This window comes from Salvelinus sp. IW2-2015, linkage group LG21 (genome assembly GCF_002910315.2).
Source record: "Salvelinus sp. IW2-2015 linkage group LG21, ASM291031v2, whole genome shotgun sequence".
NCBI lineage: Eukaryota > Metazoa > Chordata > Actinopteri > Salmoniformes > Salmonidae > Salvelinus > Salvelinus sp. IW2-2015.
The window spans coordinates 4531499-4550476 of NC_036861.1; the positions used below are offsets into that span (position 1 = coordinate 4531499).

General features: G+C 41.1%; 1 protein-coding gene across 1 annotated transcript in view; it reads left to right on the plus strand.

Annotated features, from left to right (window-relative positions):
* Nucleotides 1-8095: 8095 nt before the first annotated feature.
* Nucleotides 8096-18978, plus strand: part of LOC111982380 (homeobox protein Meis1) — a 33375-nt gene continuing 22492 nt past the window's right edge. Inside the window, exons 1-7 of the mRNA XM_024013940.2 lie at nucleotides 8096-8741; nucleotides 10108-10328; nucleotides 11226-11367; nucleotides 11582-11632; nucleotides 12009-12059; nucleotides 12613-12759; nucleotides 14993-15104. Coding sequence (XP_023869708.1) covers nucleotides 8730-8741; nucleotides 10108-10328; nucleotides 11226-11367; nucleotides 11582-11632; nucleotides 12009-12059; nucleotides 12613-12759; nucleotides 14993-15104 — 736 coding nt within the window. The 5' untranslated portion in view covers nucleotides 8096-8729. The remainder of the gene's footprint in view (nucleotides 8742-10107; nucleotides 10329-11225; nucleotides 11368-11581; nucleotides 11633-12008; nucleotides 12060-12612; nucleotides 12760-14992; nucleotides 15105-18978) is intronic.

Here is an 18978-nt window from a genome sequence, read left to right on the forward strand (position 1 = left end):
AATTGAGCTCAGGTGCATCGTGTTTCCATTGATCATCCTTGAGATGTTTCTACAACTTGATTGGAGTCCACCTGTGGTAAGTTCAACTGATTGGACATGATTTGGAAAGGCACACACCTGTTTATATACACAGTTGACAGTGCATGTCAGAGCAAAAATCAAGACATGAGGTCGAAGGAATTGTCTGTAGAGGTCCGAGACAGGATTGTGTCGAGGCACAGATCTGGGGTAGGGTAACAAAAAATGTCTGCAGCATTGAAGGTCAGCAAGAACACAGTGGACTCCATCATTCTTAAATGGAAGAAATTTGGAACCACCAAGACTCTTCCTAGAGCTGGCCGCCCAGCAAAACTGAGCAATCGGGGGAGAATGGCCTTGGTTTAGAGAGGTGACTAAGAACCCGATGGTAACTCTAACAGAGCTTGAGTTTCTCTGTGGATATGGGAGAACCTTCCAGAAGGACAACCATCTCTGCAGCACTCCATCAATCAAGTCTTTATGGTAGAGTGGCCAGACAGAAGCCTCTCCTCAGTAAAAGGCACATGACAGCCCTCTTGGAGTTTGCCAAAAGGCACCTAAAGGACTCTCAGACCATGAGAAACAAGATTCTCTGGTCTGATGAAACCAAGATTGAACTCTTTGGCCTGAATGCCAAGCGTCGCGCCTGGATGAAACCTGGCACCATGCCTACGGTGAAGCATGGTGGTGGCAGCATCATGCTGTGGGGATATTTTTCAGTGGCAGTGACTGGAAGACTAGTCAGGATCGAGGGAAAGATGAACGGAGCAAAGTACAGAGAGATCCTTGATGAAAACCTGCTCCAGAGTGCTTAGGACCTCAGACTGGGGCATAGGTTCACCTTCCAACAGGACAACGACCCTAAGCACACAGCCAAGACAATACAGGAGTGGCTTTGGGCCATGTCTCTGAATGTCCATGAGTGGCTCAGCCAGAGCCCGGAGTTGAACCCGATCGAACATCTCTGGAGAGACCTGAAAATAGCTGTGCAGCGACGCTCTCCATCCAACCTGACAGAGCTTGAGAGGATCTGCAGAGAAGAATGGGAGAAACACCCCAAATACAGGTGTGCCAAGCTTGTAGCGTCATACTCAAGAAGACTCGAGGCTGTAATCGCTGCCAAAGGTGCTTCAACAAAGTATTGAGTAAAGGATCTGAGTACTTATGTAAATGTGATATTTCAGTTTTTTGTATTATTTATGTTTTGCAAAAATTTCTAAAAACCTGTTTTTGCTTTGTCATTATGGGATATTTTGTGTTGATTGATGAGGGGGGGATTTTAAAAAAAATACATTTTAGAATAAGGCCGTAACGTAACAAAATGTGGGGTCTGAATAAATCTGCTTGAAAATCTATGACAAGACCTGAAAATGGTTGTCTAGCAATGATCAACAAACAATTTGACAGAGCTTGAAGAATTTTGAAAAGAATAATAGGCAAATGTTGCACAATCCAGGTGTCGAAAGCTCCTAGAGATTTACCCAGAAACACTCACAGCTTTAATCACTGCCTAAGGTGATTCTAACCTGTATTGACTCAGGGTGTTGAATACTAATCTAATCAAGATATACACTGAGTGCACAAAACATTAGGAACACCTTCCTAATATTTAGTTGCACCACCTTTGGTCCGTAGAACAGCCTCTACAAGGAGTCGAAAGCGTTCCACCGGGATGCTGGCCCATGTTGACTCCAATGCTTCCCACAGTTGTGCCAAGTTGGCTGGATGTCCTTTGGTTGGTGGACCATTCCTGATACACACGGGAAACTGTTAAGCGTGAAAACCCCAGCAGCGTTGCAGTTCTTGATACACTCAAACCGGTGCGCCTGACATCTACTACCCTACCCTGTTCACAGGCACTTAAATATTCTGTCTTGCCCATTCACCTTCTGAATGGCACACATACATATTCTGTGTCTCAATTGTCTCAATACTTAAAATCCATCTTTAACCTGTCTCCTCCCCTTCATCTACACCGATTGAAGTGGATTTAACAGGTGATCATAGCTTTCACCTAGATTCACCTGGTCATTCTATGTCATGGAATGAGCAGGTGTCCTTAATGTTTTGCTAACTCAGTGTTTTATTTTTTCTAATATATTTCTTTCAAATGTTAGAATATTCTTCCACTTTGACATTACAGAGTATTTTGTGTAGATTGTTGACACAATGACAATTCAATCCATTTTAATCCCACTTTGCAACACAACAAAATATGGAAAAAGTCATGGGGTGTGAATACTTTCTGAAGGCACTGTATGTATGTGTGTATTTGTCTGTGTGTGCACGCTATGTTTCATAATAACATATGCACAAACTGGCCCCATTCATGTTTATCCTCAGCAGAAGCCCTTTCTGGGTAGCCTATTCGTATCTTTACACATTTTTGTGATTCTTTAAAAGTACGAGAATAGCTACCAAGTCGGCCCATGGGGGTAAAGAAACATTGTCCATTTAGCCCCCAAAACAGCAACAGCAAACGACAACAGGAAGAATACCAGGCCTGCTCAGCTGTCTCTGTCAGGCCAAGGCCAGAGATAATTGCGGCCGTGACCTTTTTCTGTGGCCCTTAACTCACTCTTTTCACATTCCAGGGCAATCGGAATTGTCCCATGGTTTGCGTCCAAAAATGGCACCCTATTCCCTATGTAGTGCACTACGTTTGACCATAGGGATTTGGTAAAAAGTAGTGCACTACATAGACAATAGGGTGCCATTTGGGACGCATACCCATGTTGTAATAATAACAATAACAACACTGCAAACTCCCCCACCTTGTCACCAGAATATCCCAACTGTCATTATCCATCCCTTGGGGCTCATTTTTGGGTGGTGTTGGGGGGTTGGAGGATGTAAAGTCAAGGACATGAATAACACTGCATGAGTACAAGGCAAATTGTATCTGTCTGTGGATTGTGACTGATGTACATTTTGAGGATTGTGTATTCTGATCATTTATGTACATGATATTGGCACTTATCTGTCTGCCTAAATGAATAATAGTGTGACATATTGCAGAATGAAACAGATATGACGCGTTGCTTGAGGCCACCTGCATTTAGCTCTGATGATGCAGTTTTGTTCACTATAACAACTTGGATCAGAGAACAGTCCATGTGAAAATCATTCAGTTTAGATCTTGACTATGTATGACGAAATAATATTTTTATTTGAAATGTTCAGAGACAAGGAAATACCTACCATTAGTTGAAATTATTATTTTGGACCCGAGATAGGATATGCTGTGGTAAAATGGAATTCATGCATGTATAAAATGCATAGCTCATAATACTTAGGACATCTACCTTGTGCATGACACAAGTAATTTTTACAACAATTGTTTACAAACAGATTATTTCACTTAGAATTCACTGTATCACAATTCCAGTGGGTCAGAAGTCTACAGTGCCTTTAAACAGCATGACAAATTCCAGAAAATGATGTCATGGCTTTAGAAGCTTTTGATAGGCTAATTGACATCATTTGAGTCAATTGGAGGTGTACCTGTGGATGTATTTCAAGGCTTACCTTCAAAATCAGTGCCTCTTTGCTTGACATCATAGGAAAAATCAAAAGAAATCAGCCAAGACCTCAGAAAACAAAATTTGTAGACCTCTACAAGTCTGGTTCATCCTTAGGAGAAATGTCCATACTCCTGAAGGTACCACGTTCATCTGTACAAACAATAGTACCCAAGTTCATACACCATGGGACCACGCAGCCGTCATACCGCTCATGAAGGAGACATGTTCTGTCTCCTAGAGATGAATGTACTTTGGTGCAAAAAGTGCAAATCAATCCCAGAACAACAGCAAAGGACCCTGTGAAGATGCTGGAGGAAACAGGTACAAAAGTATCTATATCCACAGCAAAACGAGTCCTATATCGACATAACCTGAAAGGCCGCTCAACAAGGAAGAAGCCACTGCTCCAAAACTGCCATAAAAATGCCAGACTACGGTTTGCAACTGCACATGAGGACAAAGATTGTCATTTTTCGAGAAATGTCCTCTGGTCTGATGAAACAAAAATAGAAGTGTTTGGCCATAATGACCATCGTTATGTTTGGAGGAAAAAGGGGGAGGCTTGCAAGCCGAAGAACACTATCCCAACCGTGAAGCACGGGGTGGCAGTATCATGTTGTGTGGATGCTTTGCTGCAGGAGGGACTGGTGCACTTCACAAAATAGATGGCATCATGAGGATGGAAAATTATGTGGCTATATTGAAGCAACATCTCATGACATAAGTCAGGACGTTAAAGCTTTGTCGCAAATGGGTCTTCCAAATGGACAATGACCCCAAGCATACTTCCAAAGTTGTGGCAAAATGGCTTAAGGACAACAAAATCAAGGTATTGGAGTGGCCATCACAAAGCCCTGACCTCAATCCTATAGAAAATGTGTGGGCAGAACTGAAAAAGCGTTTGCGAGCAAGGAGGGCTACAAACCTGACTCAGTTACACCAGCTCTGTCAGTAGGAATGGGCCACAATTCACCCAACTTATTGTGGGAAGCTTGTGGAATGCTACCCAAAACATTTGACCCAAGTTAAACAATTTAAAGGCAATGCTACCAAATACTAATTGAGTGTATGTAAACTTCTGACCCACTGGGAATGTGATGAAAGAAATAAAAGCTGAAATAAATAATTCTCTCAACTATTATTCTGACATTTCACATTCTTAAAATAAAGTGGTGATCCTAACTGACCTAAGACAGGGAATTTTAACAAGGATTAAATGTCAGGAATTCTGAAAAACTGAGTTTAAATGTATTTGGCTAAGGTGTATGTGTCACGTTCTGACCATAGTTCTTGTGTGTTTTCCTTGTTTTGTGTTGGTCAGGACGTGATCAGGACGTGAGCTGGGTGGGCATTCTATGTTTTGTCTATGTTTTGTGTTTCTATGTGGGGATTGTCAATTGGCCTGATGTGGTTCTCAATCAGAGGCAGGTGTTTGTCATTTGTTAATTTTGTATTTGTATAGTGTTCACGTTATTCGTCTCTTTATTAAAATCATGTTGAACATGGAATACGCTGCGTCTTGGTCCGATCCCTGCTACACCTCCTCTTCAGACGAAGAGGAGGAAGGCTGTCGTTACAGTATGTAAACTTCCGACTTCAACTGTATATAAAAAAGAATGTAATTGTTTTGAAAGGGAACTTGCCAAATTCTGTTTCAAATGTGAACTAATTCAGTTACATACCATCACATCAAGATGTTACAATTCCACAGTGGTGTAAAGTACTTATGTAAAAGTACTTTAAAGTACTACTTAAGTCGTTTTTTGAGGTATCTGTACTTTACTTTACTATTTATATTTTTGACAACTTTTACTTTTACTTCACTACATTCCTAAAGAAAATGATGTACTTTTTCCTCCATACATTTTCCCTGACATCTAAAAGTACTCGTCACATTTTGAATGCTTAGCAGGACAGAAATTGACCAATTTACATAGTTGTCAAGAGAGCATCCCTGGTCATCTCTACTGAGTGTTGGAGTGTGCCCCTGGCTATCCATAAATTAAAAAAAACATTAACAATTATGCCATTTGGTTTGCTTAATTTGACGAATTTGAAATTATTTATACTTTTACTTTTGATACTTAAGTACATTTTTGCAATTACATTTAGTTTTGATACTTAAGTATATTTAAAACCAAATACTTTTAGACTTTTACTCAAGTAGTATTTTACTGGGTGTCTTTCACTTTTACTTGAGTCATTTCCTATTAAAGGTATCTTTACTTTTACTCAAGTATGATATTTGGGTACTTTTTCCACCATTGCAATTCCATGTAGGCATAACTGTCTGTGGACCTCAGGTGTAACACGTGTATTTTGCTATACGTTTTGTCTGCATAAGAAATGTTTATTTTCCCGTCGCAAAGTGACTACAACAACTCTATAACAAACATATTACAATAAATGCCACAACTCAACACACATCTTAGTTGAACTTGCACTTGCCTAAGACTAGATGGCGCAAATGGTCCAGTAAACGACCAAACAAACTGATACCCAAACAGCATCAGTGGAAAAACAGTGAGAACTTGTTAACCCATCTTTTGGTCGCAGAAGATATTTCATGGTAGGTTATGCATGCCTAAATCAGCTAGACCTGTGATGTAACAGATTGCTTCATTTGATTACAGTAACATTTTCTATAACATTATTAAGAATGGAGTCATGTAAATGGGGGAGATACCAGTTCCTGTTTAATATTTCTTCCCGTACTTACTTTCAGCTGTGAAAGGCTCTTTCATAAGCTACGTTTGCGTTTTCTGTGAAATGTAAGTTCATTTTGGCCTGTGTGTAAAAACATTCGAATGGTTTTCAAAATAAAATCTGGTCACTCAAACAGAAAATTTGAGTTTGTTCAAACAAACATTTGATGAGCTATTCCCGAGATATAGATTCTTAAACAAACGGTCAAATGTGGGCTACTGTAAATGATGTGAACTTACAGTGTATCTACAGCTATGTTTTTTCTTGACCACAATACAAATGTGGGTCTTCCAAATGAGCCAATTCACGTTTTGGTTAGCCTAGACTTAAATTATTATATATATTTTTTTATCTAACCTTTATTTAACTAGACATGAATAACTCTGCCGATTGTGGTCTGAGTAAATCTTATATCAAAACATGTTAGGAGTGTTAATAAAGGCTGTAAAAGTAGCCTACAGACACAGATAAACGTTATTTACCTTTCTTACACTTTTGGTTTAGGCTCCTTCAAGTCCTTCCATAACTTCCAGAGTTTAGTCTAAGATTGGCAGAAAAATACATGAATAATAGTACCTTCAAGAAATATATGTCATTATAAGGACATAATTGGATAGCTTCTTCATGCAACCAATTACAGAATAAATCAAAAGTTTGGTTTCAAAGCGCTTTTGCCAGCCTGCACGTCCTACAGCTATGCTTCACTTCATCAAATATATGTTATAATCTGAAAACAGCTTTAATAGCCTACCACCGAGGTTTACATTATTTAAAATGAATTAGATATGTTCTTAACCTCACATATTCCAAGTATTTAAGAGGTTGGTAAAATTCCATCTACTCATAGGTATATCCTCGAGAGAGATAAGGCCAAATTAATTTCTATGGACAAGGTAGCCACTCTCTCTGGGTAAAGCTACCGTATTTTGAAGGCAACCACCGACCAGCCTCCCAGTTTGAATCTTGGCAAGGCTATACGTCTTTGGATAACACCTTGGACAAACTCTATACGGCTTTCATGCCATATTTAAATCACTGCTCCTCCAATCTTCAGTTGACCTGATAACATTAATACTCTGTTGGTTCCCTACTCAAAAGTCAAAGAGTTTACTAGACTACAACGTACAGTGAATAAAGAAATTCGTAATTTTATGCACGGTCGGCGAGGGAGCTTTAGTTATTGAACTTGATAGGCTGTAGTTCCGTGGCTGTCTTTTGACACTTACATGTACAGTCATCTATTTGTAAGCTCTCATTACACAATGCTGACCATGTCCCCAATGCACCAAACCATCAATGTTTGTATTAGAGAACAGAGGCCTGTGGCTTGATGTACGCTTAATTGCGCCCATTCGCTTCCCACTTCTACTGCCATATTGGACAGAAGGTCTGTCAATCAATTATGCGAAGGTGTTTCAAATTCTGACACACAACCTCCAATAAAATAAATGTTTTAGAGTGATATTATAAACCTGAGAAAAAAATAAGTGAATAGCTTATTTGTTAGACTACTTTTATTTTTCGGGAAAATGGACAGCTGTTTCTATTCATGGTCAGTTATTTGCTTATTTATAGCCTATCTTTTGTTAATATTTATATGTATTCTTTAAATGACCTAAGGCATGCTCGTTATTGCCACAGCAAAACTTCCAGTTGAGCACCAGATAATGCAACCCCTATCTGCGATTGAATATCTGCTATTTTTACAGTTCTCAAACGCCCCCACCTGGTTCTCCACTTGATGTGGCCCATTCCAATACGTGACCAGTTATGGCCACCACTACTTCCGGGTTTGCACAAATTGGTCAAAGCTACCCTCTCTGCGTTATGCGCCCTGCAACAACACACACACACACGCGCGCATTTGGAGACCCAAGCACGGCATTCGCACTGCACATCGGGATCCACCAACACACCGACGGACAGTCGACGGCTCCTTTAAGAAAAACGAAGTCAGAAAATATCACCCCTCCTTCTTCAGATCTCCACTTGGATGGTATTGCATCAAAGAAAACCTTCACTGGAGTTGCAAGTGATCGAGGACACGATGGGGACTGTTTTTGAACATCTTTACATGAATATCTGAAGCATTCCAAGTGAGGGAAGAGCGCGACGAGTCATCATTAATTAAGCTACTTGACAACCTCGATATTGATTGACAGCTTGCTTGTTGAGCGAGACTAGAGTATCAATGTTTTTCTTCTGTACGGGGCATTTTACACCAGTCTCAAGCGTGAAGTCGTAGCCTAGTGCCGCTTGTCTATGAACGGTCTCCAGGAGAAAGAGAAGGAGCTCTGTACTGGATTGCGGTGTTTTTTTCTATTGCTGGACTTACGCTGGCAGTCTAACAACCACCCTCTCTGGAGAGACGAGCACAATATTCTTAATCTTGCATTTGGAGTTAGGTGTTTATTTTCCCTCAGCCCTGGCCTCGTAGAAGACGTTTAGAGTCCGATTGGAATCGGCTAGAGTGACAGGCCGATGGCGCAACGGGTGTGTATTGACAGAACTTTTAGCAAAGGCAATAAAGCTACAATTGAGACGTGGCTTATTACTGTGCGCAATTCTCCGTTTGTATGGCACAACAAGCAGGCACCTAGGCAATAAGAGGTTGTTTCAGCCCTTTGGTAGAGCTATAAACGGTCAAATATACTTCTGCTACGTGCTAGCCTATACTAGTCAGCATTTGAACGTGTGTGAGTAGAATCAACAATTGCATTTTCATATGATCTAAAGAGCTATAGACTGCAGACTGCAAACTTCATCACATAATTCATTTTTACTATTATGACATGTGTTTTGATATTCTGCGTTTCATAAACGCAGCGTCCGTCTTTTGGGGGGTCAGTGTTTAATGTAGGCTATAACCAAGTTGTTACACATCAACTTAAAAGATTTACAAAAAACATTATGTAGGTTTGGTAACAAGAACGTGGACGACAATTCACAAATGTTTTGTGTGCATGCAATTTCAGTCTTTACAGATATGAGAATTATGTAGAGAGTTTGTTGCTATCTGTCTTTTTCAACATTTCATAATATTTATACATTTTTATCTGATATATGACATACAAATAAATCAATTCAACATTTAGAATAAAAAATATTTGATTACTTCAAAGCGTTCTCTAAATATACTCGAAATAGTTTAGATAGGCTAATTGTTCATGCATGGCTATACGTGGGCTATCTAAAAATGCATCTGTCATTTTTTTTAAAGTTTCTTTAAGCTATTAGTTTTGTCAAGATAAACAGAACAATATTTGATTTCTTTGAAATATCAGCAAGAATACAGACTGAAAAGTGTAGACATTTGTGGTATTGTTTTGTCTAAGCAAGACCCTGTAGTGTTCTAATCGCCTGAAAGAATGAAGCATGCCCAAAACCGTTTGAAAGTTGTAGACACATAAAAGTGAACTGCTTTTTCACAACGTTTCAACATGTTAATGGTTCAACACTAATCCACAAACAATGAACATTTTCCATTGATATTTAATTAGATGATCGACATAGGCTTTTATTGCCACTAATATTATTCCTACCACTAAACATACGATAGGCTACTATTAGCATCATATACCTAACACATTAGCACTTATTTTATATACTAATTTAGTAGGCCTTTTTGCTATTATTAGTATAGACTGCCAACAACATAATTTAAGCTATTTTACCATTGTTGTTAATAGATTTTTCTTGTTATTAGTCTTTATAATTCGTTTTTATTGTCAGTATTATTACATTATTACATTTAGTATAGCTATTATCAACACAGGCCTTCATTCAACAGCAGGAGAGGTAGCGCAACAGTGTCATTGGTTATTCTTTTAGAATATTCTCTATCTTTCACTTTTGACAGTATGAAGACCTTCCCCACTATGGAATGGACGGAGTAGGGCTGCCCTCGACTATGTACGGGGACCCTCATGCAGCGCGCTCCATGCAGGCGGTTCACCTGAACCACGGGCCCCAGTTCCACTCGCACCAGTACCCGCACTCAACACACGCCAGTGCCATACCGCCCAGTATGGGCTCCTCCGTCAACGACGCTATAAAAAGAGACAAAGATGCCATTTACGGGTACGTTTATTTTACTGCCAACGTAAAGTGTATAACCATTGGGGATATCATGCACCACAAATATGAGCGATGGACGTTTAAGAGAGAGGGAGGCTTTGGGAAATTCTCGCTAATTATAGCCTCTTCTGTGTTCGGTCTTTAAGCATGGTGCTATATAGGCTTGTTTAAACTTTGTATATCTGTTTTGAAATGTTAAAGTATGACATTGTCCCCTGAGTTTTCGAAAAAGAGGCATAGGTTATGTTTGCATTTGGGTTTCAGTCTAAATATAATGTTATTTTCCATTCACAAAATTAACGATTTGGATGTATCCTATTGTTTAGCAGGAGTCAGTGGTCGGAGTTAGATAACCGAACTCCCTAAATGTTTGTAAATCCAACTCTCACAATAAAAAATTGTACATCAAACACATTCTCTAACTACCCTGCCTATACTTCAAAAAATGTATAGGCAGTGTTGTTTATATTTGTGTGCCATAATATAGGCCTATTTTCAGGCCAAGTTTAATAGTGTTATTAAACTCTATTGAAAAGTTCATAATGTATTTTTTTTGCCCGAGTTATTAATCTCACTGAAGAATATGGTGTTATTTCGTTGTCCTAAAATGTTGAATCGCGTTCTAAATAAAGCACTCGAGGGCTGAGGATGCCATGCGACCAGTTATGCCTGTATGACCAACTCATTTCATGCAGTAAGACTAGGCCTACTTTTATGTAATTATTGTGCTGATACATTTCTGAATGTTTAATTAGTGCAATATTTATTCAATTTACAACTGAAGACAGTAGGCAATTTGAGTGAAAGTCGATGTAACCTACTTTCTTAGTTTGGGCCTGTACCGACACGCAAACTTTCCAAAGCGGCGTACAGCGTTAATGTCCTCTCTCTTCCTTTTAGGCACCCCCTTTTCCCACTTCTAGCTCTAATTTTTGAAAAATGTGAATTAGCAACTTGCACGCCGAGAGAAACTGGGGTCGCTGGAGGCGACGTGTGTTCCTCTGAGTCTTTCAACGAGGATATAGCAGTATTTTCAAAGCAGGTTTGACATATCTATTTACTTGTTTTGTTGAAGTTCAAATTCGTTCAAATTCGTATATTTCAGGGTAAATAACAGTTGTGCATATATAGATGTTTTGTAATTGTGCATTGTGGAAACTTTGTGAGCGACAAGCTGTCCTATGCATGTGAACACCATGGTTATGAATGACGTATGACACTCAGTGAACAGTGAACTTCTAACACTTTGGTTTCAGATTCGATCAGAGAAGCCTATATTTTCATCAAATCCAGAAATTGATAATTTGGTAAGAACTCACTTGCTTAAGGCCACTCGCAAGAACAGTATCGAACAGTTGGCCCATGAATACATTCATTAATTGTTTACAGTAGCCAACACTTTAGTGTGAATTGGACTTCATCACGGTCCTTGTTATTAATGGTGTCATAACAGATACACGCTTGTGTAATCGTAATCTGTCAAAACGATTTTCTTGTCATAAAGTTTGTTTGCTCTAATGCTAATTATTTTAATCCTAATGATCACACACACACACACACACACACACACACACACACACACACACACACACACACACACACACACACACGTAATGATAAAAAAATTATGTAATGATCCAAAATGTGAATACAAATGTTTTAATGCAAACTTTTTCCTTCTAGATGATACAAGCAATTCAAGTATTACGGTTTCATCTGCTCGAGCTGGAGAAGGTATATTTACTCATACCCATCTCATGCACGGTATATTTTATCACCATCGATTGCGATGATGCATAGCATTAGGCTATAACTCCGTAGTAGAGGTGTAATAGTGGTGGTAGTATATTTGGTTGCCCTAGTAAATGTTCATGTTATGCAGTTGATAATGTTGTCATTGATGGATGCGCTTGCAGAATATTAGGCGAGGGCGTTTATATAACAGTCGCCATATTGCTCATGTTAGGCCTGTATTGTATTAGTGAGGAGAATAAGTTGATGAAGTAGCCTACAGTTCTCGCTCAATTATATACAAAAAATAAGAAAAATAAAATAATCATTAGTTTTTCTACAAGTAATGTAAAATGTATGTAATGTGATGTAGTTCTGCTATTTTTGAAGCCAATGTGCTTGAATAGTATCTTAGGCCTGTCACAAGGCCAGGGATAGGCTATTCTTTATAATACCATTCATTGCCACCATCTACATTACATTTTTTAGGGCTTTCCCGTAGGGTATAGTGTTCACTCAGTTTTGATACATGTTTGGTTGTCCTCTGTGTTTGCAGGTACACGAGTTATGCGATAATTTCTGTCATCGATACATCAGCTGCTTGAAAGGAAAAATGCCGATCGATTTGGTCATAGACGACAGGGACGGTGGAAATAAATCCGACAGTGAAGATTTTACAAGATCGTCTGGGCCTCTTGATCAGGTAAGCTCTTGCCTACTACGTGCGTATTAATACAATTGTCGTCTATTACGTGCATTTGAATTGTAGGCCTATACAGAGAACACGTCGCACTCGTTTTATGCTGTCTAGATCGTTTAATCAAAATAGATAGGCCTATGGAAAAAAATATAATTTAGGAAATTGTTGGCCTCCTCTTAGTGATATAGATTAATAAGTGACTTTAAAATAAATCAAATATCAAATGTAGGCCTAACATTTGACAAAATGACCATGAGAACAAAGTTTCTATTCCATTTAATTTCAAAGCATAATAAATGGTTTCATCTTTTTTCGGGACATGACCATTAATATGTTTTGGAAAAAACTTGTTTGAAGTAAGGATCCCAGTAAACAGTTGCTTGGCTTTTATTATATAACGTCTTGAATAAGTGCTTTGGGGGACTACGGGAAACATTTTAATTGTTATTATGCTATTTTATGGTGTTTTTATGTGTTAATTATGTTCATTGTGCTGCATGTACTTGAAAAAGATGCCATTGATCAAAAAAGGGACAAGAGGTGAAGAGTCAAGTCTGCTCCTTTTTCGTGTGAATGCAACCAAGACAGTTTTCAAGTCACGTTGCACCCACTCTTTGAGCAAGGCTTTAACAATATGGAATCCCTTCCTCCGAGTGCCATGTCAGCCACACAGCAACTTGTTAACCATTTAACCCTTTATTTACCAAAGCAACGAGGATAAACTCAGGCTTCCCTAGCCTATGTTTGCCTGTTGTTGAGACGTTCTGAGTGTCCCATTCACTGTACTACAAGGCTCCAAGCTCTGTATTATAAAATAATCCTCTATCCAAGTCTATGCTGTATTCTAGTGTGAATCAAACTACTATGTATCCACTTATGAACATGTATCCCCTTCAGTCCTCTCATTTCCCTCCAGTAGTACTTCGATCACATCTTCTGATTTGCACTTTGACGGTCGTCTTTGATTGCGCTGTCACCCGCCAGAGTGTTTTTTTATTATTATCGATCAAACAACATGATCAATGATGAGCGCAGGTCCCCTGAGTCTTATAAGCACTCTTGATTTATGCTTTTGATTTAACAAAGTGTGTGGCTCAGTTGGTAAGAGTGTGGCGCCAGCAAAGCCTGTCGTGGGCTCGATTCCCGCTGGGGGTTACAGAAACTAACATGTAAGTCGCTTTGGATAAATGTGTCTGCTAAATAGCATATATTATGAACCAGCACACTAAAGTGTAGCTCCTGAATGTGGAGGTCAACCCATAACCAGTCCCACCAGGCTTCAGTCTCCTACCCATAAGTCCATACATGGTACATCACCCGCCCGCCCGATACCCACCCTACCTTACAGGCACTTTGCACCCTCTCCTCTAGCCCAATAGTGTACCATTTTCACACTTAATCCCACACGTAGTTTCTCTTCTCAAGTGGGGCTGCATAGGGAGTACCTAACACTGGTTATGGGTGAATAGTGGGAGGTGGTGGCGGTGTGTGTGAATATGCATGTGTGTGTGTTCGTGTACATGTTCGAGTGCATGTGCGTGTGTGTGTGTGTGTCTCGGTACTTGCCACCCTCGGTCTCTCAGGAGCGGTTCCATTCTGATTGAACCAATCTCTTCAGTCCTGTACGCACTCCCTCTCTTCTATCCCCCTGGCTCGTTTTGTTGGGAGCCCCTCTTGTTGGAGTTGGCCATTGCTGCTTTAACCATTTGTGTTCTGAGCATATGTTCCAGATTACCACAGCCTGACGGCATTCTCTTGGTATGCAGCGTAATACATTATATATATTTTTCATTTTTTTCCTTCCCAAAGAGGACTTATTGTTATTCATTTGCTGAATAATAGGGTTTGCATTTTGACCTGGAGTTAGCATTGAGTTAGCCACGATGCGCCGCCAACTGAGGGGAGTAGCGAGCCAGTGTGTACAGGTTTGTTTGGCTGTGTGTTTGGTATGACTACAGGCTACAGTATTTCTCCTTTCCCCCCCACATGATATGTACTGCATATGATATGGATATGATATGTAAGGAAACTAAGAATGCGCCTTTTGTGCCGACATACCTTGGGTCTCCATCCACGTCTCTTTTAATCAGTCGGCCGTGGATTATTCTTTATGACTCACTCCTCTCAAAGCCCTTGGTTTCTATATGACGCATAGACCATTGACGTGCTCTCTGTGGTAAATCATTTTCATACTGTAGTTTCTCGGCTGATTTTTGGTGTCCTGTCATCCAATCAGATCTCGTGGAGCAGAGACCACGATGACACGGCATCAGTTCGCTCGGCGGGGACTCCCGGGCCCTCCAGTGGGGGACACACGTCACACAGTGGGGACAACAACAGTGAAGAAGGTAAGGATTCACTGATAGGTAAGATAACAGGATAGGTGTCCATCACCTTTGCTTTTGTCTTTCAAGTATACTGTCATATCAGTGGGAGGAACGAGGAAGCTATTTTAGCCTTTTGGGACAGATCAGATTCACTTACAGGTAGACATACTAGAAAGGTGTCCACCATTATCGCTTTCGCCTATCAAGTACTTTCAGATTAGAGAGACAGTGTTGGGACTGATCCCATGTCAAGCCAATGAGTGAGTGTCACGTGTTGTCGAGTTTGGATTTGGATGTAACGTTGAATAGAAAGAGAGACAGCACAGAGAAAGAGAGAGTGAATGATGAGGGTTGACAGAAAAATGTGAATGCGGAGCTCAGCCTGCGACTGGATCTGGAAGAAAGGGCGCATTATGTTCTTGTCGACTGAGCGACGATTTATATACCAGCCTCTGCGCCTCTTTTATTTGGACACGGGGAAAGAGTAATAACAGAGAGCAACACACACACACACACACACACACACACACACACACACACACACACACACACACACACACACACACACACACACACACACACACACACANCACACACACACACACACACACACACACACACACACACACACACACACACACACACACACACACACACACACACACATTAAATGCTAGGCTAGCTCCTAATGGTTGAGGTAGAGAAGAAGACTAAAAGGGACTCTCTCTCCTCTGCTATTGGCCGTCTTTATGAGCAGGGCTCTGGGTTTGTGGACTCCCACCACACTCTCCAAATAGTTTCAGTCAGATGTGTATCAGCTATTACCAGGGCCATTTGCAAAGTGCTGTTTGTGTGCCAAGTGCAACAAGCGTTCAGGGGTTTTGTTATCTCCCGAATACATTTTCAGTTTAGCACCGCCACGGGTGGACTGCTTCGGGGACATCTGTGTGTTTTAACTCCCGAACACAAATACATTCACACAGCCAGAACACTAGGTCCAGAACACAAGGCCCAGAACACAAACAACCATAATGTCCTTTTTATTCCCCATTTGGATGGTTGGGGAATTGTGGCTCCTTCAAAGGAAGTATTTGACAGAAACATATTGGTTGAGCTTCTGTTGGAAAGTGGATTCTTGGTTGATCCATATTGGGGCATGTAGTCCAGTGATACCTTAACACTGGTTCCTCGCATCTCGTAGATAGTCCTAGAGGACCACAGAAGCTACCATTGGATAGTCATGGTTTTCTGACTTTTCAGGAAAAACCTGATACATACCTGAGGAGAGATTTGTTATCTCCCACTTTAACTGAAGGAAAAACTATCTCTCACCTGTAGGGGGGGGGGGGTCATTGCCGGGAAAAAGAGGAGGAAGAAAGAAAACAAAGGGAAAGCTGGTAAATAATGTCCCAGAGAAGGCAAACAGTTTCAACGACTTAGTTCATCGCTATGGGGATGTCTGCAGTTTGGTCAAACATTTAGCTTCTGTTCATTTGAACTTGCAGGTAGCCAATAGAGAAAGTCCATCCAAGACAAGTAGTCAATTAATCTCAATCTTTTCTTTGTGCATTGTCCGTGTTTTGTTGTTCATGGTTGCTTGAAGTTACCACAAGCCTGACCTGGGCAGCGAGGCCATTCTTCACAGACCCTTGGATTGGTCGACAATGGTCACATGGCTACCTTGCTTCTATAGGGAAGTGCGTCTTACAAGAAATTACCAATGGTGGAAGCCTGGTGCAAAATAAAAGGTCCTCTCTCCTCCCAGGCCCCTTGCACCAGACCATGGCCAATAACATGTTGTGCAAACACTTGTGAAAAGCTCAGCAATTGAGCAGGCCAGCAGCTGCTGCGAGCGCCGAGCTTTGACAGCTTGACTTATAATGTTTGCGTGAAAAGTGCAAGTGGATTTCTATGCCTCTTAATCTTGATGCTGGAAGAGAAAGGAGCAAGCAGCGATATTGAACGGCAGAAGGAGAAAAAAAGGGTGGAAATGGAATGAGGGCAAAGGGAATAAAAGAAAGAAGAGGGAGAGAGAGGGAAAGAGAGCGAGGGTTCGCAATGAATCCTTTTGGTTTGGCGTAGGCATGGTCAAGCCTGCATAACCACAGCTGAGCTGACTTCGTGTTCAGAGTTTTTTCCCGGGGCAACAAATTCCTTTGTATGGCCTCACTCCTCCACTGGATGCCAGACAGGAAAGCAAAGCGCAGCAGCGACTTCCCTTGCCACTACCACTTTCTCCGGACCTCCCCAAGTCACTGCATCGCTTTGCTACTTCCTTCGTCTTTTAACACAACCCCCCCTTCACAGGTCACACATAGCTGGATGTAGAGGAGGAGGATTTGACATGTGCAGCTCTAGTCACTGTAGAGCGCGTGTGTCCCGTCCCCGTCTCCATCTCCACCCGGTACACAAGTTGTCGCTGTGAAGCTCGGCGGTGTCACAAACCATTAGCAGGTTGGGCCCAAAGTCACCCCAGCGGCGGCGTATCTCTCCTCGTGGCGTTGGGCTAGAGAACGCTGCCGCGACACGGCGCAGTGCGGGAGTGTAAATCAGCCTGAGGGAGCCCGCCGTCGTCCTCCTAATGAGGCCGAGAGCTTGTTTATGGACTTCAGCATCATTTTTATGATTATTTCCACCTTCTCAGACTCTTGTCGGTCCCAGTAGAATCTCACCTCTGTTTTGGCGGCGGAGGTAATGGCAGGAGAAGCCTAAGCGAAGTCAACCTCCAAGCTAGTGAAGTCACCACTGATATTATACTAATGTGGCCGGTAGTTGCTGCCATATGCCTGCTCTGCTTTAACTGACTGTCTCTAACCTTGCCTGTTGCTGTTAAAAGGGGGGAAATTAAATAAAATTAACCTCATTACATGGCACTTGACAAAAATACTGCATACGGCATGATTTGTAATTGCATTTGGTGAAGAGGTTAGCAGTTAGTGGGGGCTTTGCTAAAGATGAAATGGACTTAATGTTGGATCGAAGGAAGCCTGGTCCCAGATATGTTGTGCTGTCTTGCCTACTCCTATGATAGAGTTGGCAAGACAGTACAGAGAGATCCAGGGCCAGGCTACCTTCAATCCAGCATTTCATCCAGTTCATCTTTAGCAAAGCCCTCGGCGTTCCCCAAACAATGACCATAGGAGTTGGCAAGGCAGCACAGACCGATCTGAGACCAGGCTAGATCGAAGGAGCATTCACTTCCAATGAGACATCTTGGATTATGAACCCAGGGCCAGCAGTGTAGCTCTCCCAGGCCAGATGGGAGCTAAGTAAACATAAGAGGCGAACTTTAGCGGAAAAAACAGCGAGAGGAACAAACTGGGTATTAAATCATTGGCTGGTTTTGGACTGCGTCTGCGTCCCAAATGACACCCTATTCCTTACATAGTGCAGCACTATGGACCCTGGTCAAAAAGTAGTGCACTATGTAGGGACTAGGGTGCCATTTGGGACGCACACTAGGTCTGTGATATCTCTGAGATGTACTGTATGGATTTTGGGGGTGGATAGATGGTGCTCTGGGTGGGTCATATCAACCCCACAGTACAGTGAGTCAGAGAGTTCAACTCCTGGCTTAAAAGCTTTCTGAGATGTATATTCATAAATCTTTACAATATATACAGTATATATATATATATGTTCTGGGGAGGTTTGGTGCATCACGTGTACAGTACATGAGAGTGTTTTGTATGGAACATTGAAGACTGAACCTATTCGTTCAGACACTCTCTTCTGATGAATATGTGAAGGTTTCTTGGATGAAGATGTTGATGAGTCAATCGTTTGAAACGTAGCGAGAAATAGATTTTTCACCAGATCCATCCATATTTCAACTTTAGAGCTTTCTCCTCGCATTCTGAAAGACTGTGTAGCAGTAACTCTATTACGGCATCCT